Genomic DNA, 10,225 nt, shown 5'->3' with positions numbered 1-10,225 from the left:
TTTGCTGCTTAATTTATTTTTATTTTATTTTATTAATTTTATTAAAATAGAGATGTTTTCTAACAATATCAGTCTTTACTATCACTGTTTCTATCAATTTAACAAATCCTTGCTGAATAAAAACTAATTTCTTTAAAAAATAAATAAATAAATAAAAATACTGACTATAGAGAATAATAGCTTTTGAACGGTAGTGTAAATAAATGCTGTTCTTATTTAACTTTTCATTCATTGAAGAATCCTGATAAAAGTATCACAGGTTTTCAACATTGCTAACAAATCAACATTGCATAAAATGCATTAAGAGGTGTGACTCTTTCCAGACTTTAAAGAGCTCACGCACAGTTCCGCCCTCTCTCTTCTGCTAAATCTCCTGATTGCTGCCTGAGCCAGTGTGGGCATGCCCAGTGGGCTCCAACATATGGTCCAGTCTAAAGTTCTTTTAGATTCAGAGGAGATGAGGATGTGAGCTAGAACTATTCTGGAACCCTTAAGTGTGCCAGGCTTCGGCCTTGACTTTCCATTCAACAAAGATCCTAGGATCTCAGCTGATGTCTCTCTCTTAGCTCTTCTTCACTTTCTACCTGGAAGAAACTCCCAACCACCATCGAGTCAGGATCTTTCGAATTCATCTCTCTTCAAACCCGGAAGAACGTGATCGCTAGTCCAAAACCTTGAAACCATCAAGACTTTCATCCGAGACTGCATCCGGACACTCGTCAACGAGTTTTAGTATAAGTTAGAGACCCCATTGGAAACAGCGCTGATGATTTTACTCAGGTGGTTAACTGACTCTCTTCATAGCTTCATTCTCTGGTTTTCCTGATGGTTTCATCCGTCAAGTCTCCCTTGCCCTTTCCCCATGTATGAGTGATTTTATGTTTGTTTAGATTCGTTATGTGTATTAGCATTTAGTTAATAAAACTTTTGTGCACAAAATTAAATTACAAATTACATGAGTTTCTGGTCCTGCTTGTGAATAATGTCCCTTTATGATTCTGATCCAGCTACATGCTCTAATGCATTAATACTGTAGGAGAGATATTTTCAATGGCCACGAAAATATCCTTTCTTAGAGTTGATATAAACTTACACAAAATGTTCGCTGGACGAGCAGATTAGTTGATGGCAATTTAATTCTGCTGCAGTTACTACTCAAATCAAATCAAATCAAATCACTTTTATTGTCACATCACCACAGCACGTGTGCCTTCATGAGTGAAATGGCAGCTGATATAAATAATTGTAATTAATCATAATTAATTGTAACTAATTATATACATTTCTTTTTTGAGCTGATTGGCTACATCTGTGATGGGATTTTTTTCCTGACGTGTGATGTCCACGAGCTTGTTCAGAGTGCCTCACGAGCTCTACGTGTTTCTGAGTGTCAGGTTGGGCATTAATTAAGGCTTTTCTGACTAAATCACAATCGCAAGGCTATCGCAGGTTTTTCATCTTTGGTGGCACCGAAGTTCTTTAAGTAGCTTCTTTATTAGAGTATTAGTTAGTTATTATGATCACTGCTGCACAGATTCGGGCTCCAAATAACATCATCAGTGCACGATTACAGCGGCCATACCTGGGATGTTTTGGCTTCAATTTACTACAGTGGAAGGAAGTGGATATGTTTCATCCATTTTTTTAAAAACAGTTTACGGGTGCATACAGTGAACTTTTAAATACTCCTGCTAGGGGATTCATATGATCATCTCCAGACTTGGTTTAGACACTGAAGATGCTAAATTGTGATAATTTACAGTTTCACAGGGAAACTATTAGAGTCTCATGTCTTGGAAATTTAGATCCAATTGGTGTTATAGGTTTGGTCATATTATATGGATGTGGCAATTTTGGTTCAAAGTCAAAGCAGCTCCAGATGGCAGCAGGAAGTGTGGCAATAAAAGTGACTTCGACATAGTCCTCTTAAATTGACCTATTCAAATGCAGTTTTTTTTGGGTGGAAGTGGCTTTACTGCTTGGGCCCATTATTGCTGCTTACAACTATGTTTATTTTTTATTATTGAAGCTGCACGGATTTATGCTTTCTATAGTATCCCAAAAATTCATAGGGTAAAAGCTATTCCATATATTACATCCCAGTTTAGACTATAAAATAGGTTATGTTTGCTTAGTGCTCCTGTTTTTATTTTGCCATGCTTTTCATGACCATGAATCAGAGAGAGGACTTGGAAACGTTGCTTTAGTGTTTACCTATCCTTTGTTTTTGTGAGTGCGTCAGGCTAAGTGTGGAGGGCAAAATCAGCAACAACAGTTGACAGTGTGACACCCCATGCAGTTGTTCTGAGTCTGCTTGTGTGATGGTTTACACATCGAAAAGTTCTCCTATAAAAAAAAGAAAAAAAGGCATTTGTTCCCCTCATGCTTTAAAAGCAAAAACCCCAAAGTGTACCCAATTTGTGTTAAAAAGTTGATTTTTAACAACATACATGAAACAGTTACAAATCACACAAAAGAAAAAAAAAAATCAAATTTATTTTATCTGCTGTCAGTTTGTCAGTTTACTCTTTTTTTTTTAAATTTTTTTTTTTATACTGAATATTGATTTATCATAGTTGGTTAAATAAAGTCCAGGTGCCACCTGCAGTCTGTTAGGTCAAGAACACGCTATGAGTTTAGAAAATCATACAACAAATAGGAATTACTCCATAGTGATGTTTTTAATTTTATTTATATATATATATATATATATATATAATTTAATTAATTAATTAATTAATTATAGATGTAACTACATAAATAATTACAAATGTGATTACAGGAAGGAGTTTTCAAATATAAGTACATTGTATTAAATGATTAATTTTTAATTAAGTACATAGTTAAGGACACTTAATATAAAGTGGGTCCATGTGTTATCGTTTAAAAGCCATAAACTCTCTAGACCAATCACAGCAGCCAGGTCCTAAAACTTGAAATGATTCAAGGAATTCTTCTTATCAGGAAATTAATAAATATTATATTCTATAATTCCTTTACCAAGGTTATTGGGGTTTCCCAATCATGGCGTCTGAGTTTCTGGTGCACCCCTGCTTCTCTCTCTCTCTCTCTCTCTCTCTCTCTCTCTCTCTGTAATCCTCTTACATTAAGCCACAAGAGGCGGAGCAAGTCTCTCTCTACGTGTTTAGTTGCTCTGGGGTTTATTTTGAGTGGTGCAATGCAAGCAGTCACTGTGGAAATGCAGCAGAACAGAGTCATGATGATTTTGTCTATAAAGGTGGATGTATTGATGCGCAGAGAGTGACATATGTCATGTCTTATCTCAGGTGCTCAGAAGCGGCTCTTTTACTCTTCACATTTGTGCAACTCACTGCAGGTACAGTTTCTGCTTTTCCAGTTCACTCTGTACTCTATTAAACATGTTTTTAAACCAAAAAGTGGAAGAATATTTGTGACTACAACAGTAAATAAAGCTGCAACTGTAAATAAAGCTGAGTTCATAGTCATAATAATATGTTGTGTAATCTTCTTACTGTATTTAGATGATGTTACACTGCTGTGAATCTAATGACCGCCTCATTCTGCTATGATTATGCTTAACTTACTTTTTTTTTAGACGGACTCTGAGCATTATGTAATGAACTGGTTAAAGTCAAAAGATCAGAACTGTGCCTGGTGAAACAGATGTTCACAGGTGCGTCCAGATCACTTAAAAGCAGAGACTTGGGTGTTTACTTAGGAAAACACATCTCTAAAGGCTAATTTACACTGCTCCGACTGACACTTACCAAGGGGACTTGTTTTTACTGACTGAACATGTTTTATCTGCGTGTATAATGAAGTGATGTTCTGTAATCTGGTGATTGTCTGTATTGATTAGCATCTGTCGATGCCGTGTGAATTAGCTCTAAGAAAGTATTTACTTTTCCCAGACATGAGTAAATGGCCAAATACTGTATGCTATTTTTACTTCAGTGCAGCTGCAATGAGAAGCAGCAGAAATACATGAAAGGAGTTGTTTGACCTTTGTGAGGCAAAGTGTTAGTGAATGTTCTATCTAAGATTAAGATAGCAGTAATAATAATTACAATAATGTAGTGTAAATTACCATCATATTTCTTTTTTTTTTGCCTTCTGCAGTTTGTCAAGCCCAAAACAGGCAGAATGAGGAGCTAAACAAAAAAGCATGGCATGGTGCACCAGACTGCATTCATGATTTGGCAGGATTTAAGTTTCATTGCAGTAAGCAGTAGTGCTGTCAAGATATTCCATAAAACACTGTGCGGCTCCTTGATTTCAAATTTGGTAATTAGTTAAATGAAAGCTCTTTGAGATCAACATGCTTTTAGCATTTTACCAGCCTGGTGTGGTGATGATCTGTGTAAAATTTGGTGAAGGTTGCACAAAATGTCTAGGAGTTTCAAATAGAGCCCTAACATGCCTGGATGATCTTGCGGAGAGAAATACCTGTAACAGTCTTAGCACGGTTACTGCCACATAAAAATTTGATTTATTTCAATTAGCAAAATACAATCAACAGCATATCTCACAAATGAGCATATGCAAATTACCACGGGGACCGTAAGTCTTGGTAACCCTAAGTAAAAGATAGCAGTATTTAAGAACAGTATTGTGAAAAGTATTGTAATCCGCATAATTTATTCATGTTGCATAGCTTTGCTATGATAATATTGATACTATTATCCACAGATTCTAAATCTTCCTCAAAAGTGCTCAGTTTATCGGGAAATCCACAAAATAGACCAAAGAAAGGATTGCTTTGCAGCTATTTAAGATTCTTTTTGTTTAAATCATGTTTGGATGGCAGAAACAGTGCTTCTGTTGCCAAAGGTTTGTCATGTATTCCCAATAATAATCTTGACAACAAATTCTGTCAAGATAAAGATGCAAAAAAACCAACAAAAAAAAAACGTTTTGCTTACATGTGAGAGCTGAAAATCCTTTGACTTGATATGCCATACCGAATGTAAAGAGTCTGTTTCATGATTTTGGTTAAACTATTAATAAGTTATCAGTCGTGCATTATTCTGTGCTCTGCTGAAACTATAACGGGTGATCAGTCTGTGAAGTATACCAAGTTTCATCTCAATATGCCAAAGCATTGTGGAGATACAGCCTCATATCCACTTTGGCATGCTTGCCAAATTTGTTAAAGCAATAAATGAGAATGGTTTGGTCTATGAAAATCCTCTTGATACATTTTTGGCAGCATTGTCTGAAGATGATCTTAGTTAATTTTCATGAAAATGCAAGAAACTGTCTAGGACTAGTTTGAAGAAGATACAGAAATGTCATATGAAAAATGACGTCATAGGGTCCATTTGATTTGGTGTGAGCCAGCGAATCAGAGGAAAAAATATTTTGTTTTTATAAGCATTTACATTTAATAATTTAGCAGTCACTTATCTTTTATCTAAAGTGAGTTATAAATGAGGACCATCAAAAGAGAAATAAGTGCAACTCTGAGCTGTTGGTGGCATTAGAGGGTTTGATATAGAGACTCCAAACTTGCTATAGTTAGGTTATGGTTAAAGACCAGACTGTCCACTGTGTGCTTCTAACTTTCCAATAAACAGTTCTATAGGCTGCCGTAGACTGAAGAGCAGGAAAAAGAAGAACAATAACAATAGGTGCCTATGGAACTTCTGTGCTTGGACGCTAATAATTTGCTACAATTCTATAGTGCTTTTCTTAGATACTCAAAGCATTTTACATTGTCAAAGCACTTTTAAATTGTCACAGCATTAACCTTGTGTTTATACTCACATTCTTAGAGGCTGCACTGTTTCTCTTGATTTGTCCTGCCTTAATTGCCCAAACCCAGACTTGCATAACAGAATAATTGTTAATGGTGATCAAGACCAAAACTCCCATGACCACCACCTTTTAGTCATGGTTAGTGATCCAAACTCCTAAATCTGAAGATAAGAATGTGGTTCTTGGGGCTGTCGCATTGCATTGTAACTTACATTGTAAAGCTTTACTTAACCCCTCCTTTGGGATTTATAAAGCACATTTGTTCATCCCAGATAATACCTTCACATAAAATGCAATAGAAGATATATGAATGCTTGATTTTGCACATTTCAACTAACTACAGTGAGCTTCTAGATTCAGAGTGCTTATAATTTGTTCCCTGTTTAATGTTTCAGTTGAGGTATTTGTTATAGTGTATTATAAATGGAGACATGTGCTTCATATTTATAATTCTGTAGTTGATTTAACTCCTTTTTTTTTTTAGATATTAGAGCTATAGAGAAATACAAATCTATGAAAGGTAACTTCAGAATGCAGTTATATGCTGCTGTTGTCACATACTGAACAGTACCTAGAGTTATGTACTAATGTTTGAAATATCCTCCCCTTTTAGTTTTAGGGAGCATATTTCTGATAAGTATCATTATATTTATGAGCTTGTTTTCAAGAGTAGGCTACATCTGAGTTTTTTTGGAGAAAGAGCAGCTTCAGTTAAATGTGGTGGTTGTGTTAGTGTTGTATTTGGCATCTCTATGATGAATGAATTGGTTAACTGGCATATTAGAGCAACAATTTTGTAACAAGTTCGGTCTAAAATGAAGTTTACATTCTGAAAGACTATATGGTAGTGATAATTTTGTCACAATGCAGCTTAAATGGGAAGTCACTTTTATGGGAAGTCGTGGCCTAATGGTTAGAGAGTCGGACTCGTAATCCAAAGGTTGCGGGTTCGAGTCTGGGGGGGGGGTGAATGTACAGCGCTCTCTCCACCCTCAATACCACAACTGAGGTGCCCTTGAGCAAGGCACCGAACCCCCAACTGCTCCCCCAACTGCTCCCCGGGCGCCGCAGCATTGGCATTGCCCACTGCTCCGGGGGTGTGTTCACGGTGTGTGTTCACTGCTGTGTGTGTGCACTTTGGATGGGTTAAATGCACCATACTTGGGTCACCATACTTGGCCGTATGTCACGTCACTTGTTCCTTAAAGTTCCTCTACACCTCACCAATTATATTAGAAATAAATACATCTATATTAGGGGAAAAAACGTTTTTTTCTTTATTTTATAGTTATTAAGAATTGTATTATGTCAGTCCTCCTAGATTACATTTTTAAACCTTCGGTTGAAAACCTTCGGCTGCTCTTAGAGGCAGCGCACACACATTGAGCCATGCAGGTGGGTTACAGACAGCCTTAGATTATACTAAGCTGCATTATAGAGCTTTTCACAGCAGTCTGAGAGTGAGAACCTGCTTACATAACCTAAAAACCTCCTGTCACGCAGCACAAATAGCAACTGGCCATGGGTTCTAAAAATATATAGGTTAACAAGATTACTTATGTATTCCACTGGTTTAAGGTTGTTTGTTGTTAGGCAATATCAAGACAAATGACAACAATGATAGAAAGAGCCACTTTGTACTCACTGAGCATGGTGTTTGGGTGTTGGACACAATATCAGAAGGCTCAATTTTATCACCTCTCATTTATAAATTGAACTGTGGAGTATTTGCTTTTATGTAAAATTAAAAACTAATAATTCAGATATACTGTATTACAAACACAGGCCCCAAAGTCATTCAATGCAACAAAAATGTTGCACACATTTTTGAGAATGTTTTTTTTCTCTTTGCTGCAGGGGTTGTGTCGGTATACCTTTTCTTATTATGATAAGCCCAACGTGTTCTATTGGATTAAAGTCAGGTGACAACTTGGCCAAGTCATACTTGTCACTTTATTTCTTTAGAAACTATTGTGTGATTTTGGAAGTGTAGTTTGCATTGTTATCATGCTGGAATAAATTTCTCTGCCAAGCTTCTGCAGACTGGGAGTCATCTTGTCAGCCAATATTTTGATATATCCAATGGCCATCTATAAAATCTTAATCTGAATCAGTTATTCATAAAATGTGGGTTGATCTTCATCTAAGACACAATTACAGACAAACAAACACTATCTGACTAACTAATGACATAAAAAATGTAATGAAGCGATCATTGACAGGGCAGGCTGGAACAAGTAAACCCAAAGCACAGTAAAAAGATGAATAAATCAACGAAAGAATGGTATAAAAAGAAAATAATACATGTTTTACTGGGTTCTGACCTTAAGTCTATTGAGATGCTGTTGTATCAAGACAACCCATAAATATGTATGAGCTAAAATAGACTTGTGGGGAAGGATGGTCCAGTATTGTTCAGAAGTCTTATAAATAGCCATATTATGGTGGAAGTTAAGTTTTACTATTCTGGACTGTGAATGATTAATGCATGCACTAAATAAAATGTCAAAAATACAACTGTTAGTGTGTTATTAGTTTGGTCAGATTGTGTTTGTCTATAATTTGTCGATAATTTTAATATCAGACCACATGAGTAATGAATGCAGAAATTTTCAAATTATTGGGAAGACTAAAGGGAGTGCTGATGGATATTGAGTAGACAAAAGTCAGAGACAAAGAATACTTAATAGCTGCATTTTGATTGTCGGGCCAAAAGCAGGAATGCTAGTGTGTGCCAGGGCCAGTTGCGTGTCCACTGTCACTTCCCGGGGCTTGATCGTGCCTCGTCGGGGTCAACGGCCAGGGTTTTTTGGCCTGCTGAAAACTTTGGGCCAAAGCAGGCCAGCTAGGACTAGAGGAGTGGCTGTGAATAAAGGCGGAGTTTGTCCGAGTCTGGAGAGCATCAGTGCTGTGAATTATTTCATATAGTTAACAGCTATAACACCAGCATTAAACTAATTTTAGAGTCAAAACTCCCTTTCTGACAGCAGAGAGAGTTTGGAATAACTTTGTGAGATCTAAGATCTGAGATCTGATGTGGAATACGATCACCATACAAGGCAGAAATATTTATAAGGGATGCAAAAGACTATGCACACTTGCCATTACCATAGTAAACATGGTTGAAGGGAAGGTGTGCTGGTTCTTATGTATACTTGGTCATCGCCATGGAATGTCGGTAAGGACACGGAGACAGGAACTCCAGCTAATTTACTTTAATGTCCAACAAGTTTACTGGTTACATTGGTACGGATTACCATTGGTCTATACGAACTTGTGCATGGTCGTGTGGCTATGTGTGTGTGGTCTAAACAAAAGAAAGGAGAAATAAAATTACATAAATTGAGTGATTTAGAACAAACAGGATAACATTATCACATGTAAATTATCAGGTATAAAACTGTATGCAGTATTGTAAAGCAATAGACATATATAATGCACATCCTTAAGCATATAAACTTTAGAAATTAAACAGCATATGTAAACGTGAGTAGACATTAAGTGTAAATTTGACAGATTAAGCACACTTCTGAACTAACTAGCATTTTAATTAGGCAGAAATATCATGCAATCGCATTGAGTTAAATATGACGATTCTACATATACATATTTGGTATACAGCCCTACTGTTTACATAAACAATCGCTCGTGCAGGGTCGCGGGTCTTCCGCGCATCTGTCTAATCTTATATATAAACAACTCAACAAATAATCTTAATCAGCATTAACAACACTATACAAGATAAAGAAACACTTACTTTTGGTCATTAACGCACACAACAAGGAATCAGGAGAAAACACACAAACCATATCTTTCTGACAGAGCAAAATACCTAAAAGGATATATATTCCGGGAAGTCGTGGCCTAATGGTTAGAGAGTCGGACTTGTAATCCAAAGGTTGCTAGTTCGAGTCTCAGGCCGGCAGGGATTGTAGGTGGGGGGAGTGAATGTCCAGCGCTCTCTCCACCCTCAATACCACGACTGAGGAACCCCCAACTGCTCCCCAGGCGCCGCAGCATAAATGGCTGCCCACTGCTCCGGGTGTGTGTTCACGGTGTGTGTGTGTTCACTGCTGTTTGTGTGCACGTTGGATGGGTTAAATGCAGAGCACGAATTCCGAGTATGGGTCACCATACTTGGCAGTATGTCACTTCACTTCACTTCACTATATTTTAACAGTCATCAGAGCAATGCGGTTAATTGATTGGCTGTCCCTTCACGTGATCGGTGCATGATAACTACTGTGGCCTGGATGCTTGTTAACCTGGATTCCTGAGAGTGTCCAGCAGACGGCGCAGTTGAATTTCCTCTTCTACAATGGTAAATACGACCGCTTGAAGAAATCAGACAAATCATATGTTAGGCTATCACGTGTTTATTTATTTAGTAACACATTTTATCTATCAGTAAGTTTTGTCTCTTTATTCCTGACTGTCTAATGTTCATTAGCTCCATGTATAGGCTTTTTGGGCTCAGTGCTACAGG

General features: G+C 37.1%; 1 protein-coding gene across 1 annotated transcript in view; it reads left to right on the top strand.

The window, feature by feature from the left end:
- The first annotated feature begins 3,147 nt into the window (after positions 1–3,147).
- Positions 3,148–10,225, top strand: part of LOC306877144 (activin receptor type-1C-like) — a 61,878-nt gene continuing 54,800 nt past the window's right edge. Inside the window, exon 1 of the mRNA XM_079428689.1 lies at positions 3,148–3,337. Coding sequence (XP_079284815.1) covers positions 3,274–3,337 — 64 coding nt within the window. The 5' untranslated portion in view covers positions 3,148–3,273. The remainder of the gene's footprint in view (positions 3,338–10,225) is intronic.

This window comes from Barbus barbus (genome assembly GCF_936440315.1).
Source record: "Barbus barbus genome assembly, chromosome: 11".
NCBI lineage: Eukaryota > Metazoa > Chordata > Actinopteri > Cypriniformes > Cyprinidae > Barbus > Barbus barbus.
The sequence above is the reverse complement of the archived record's forward strand: the minus strand, read 5'-3'. Positions and strand labels throughout refer to the sequence as shown.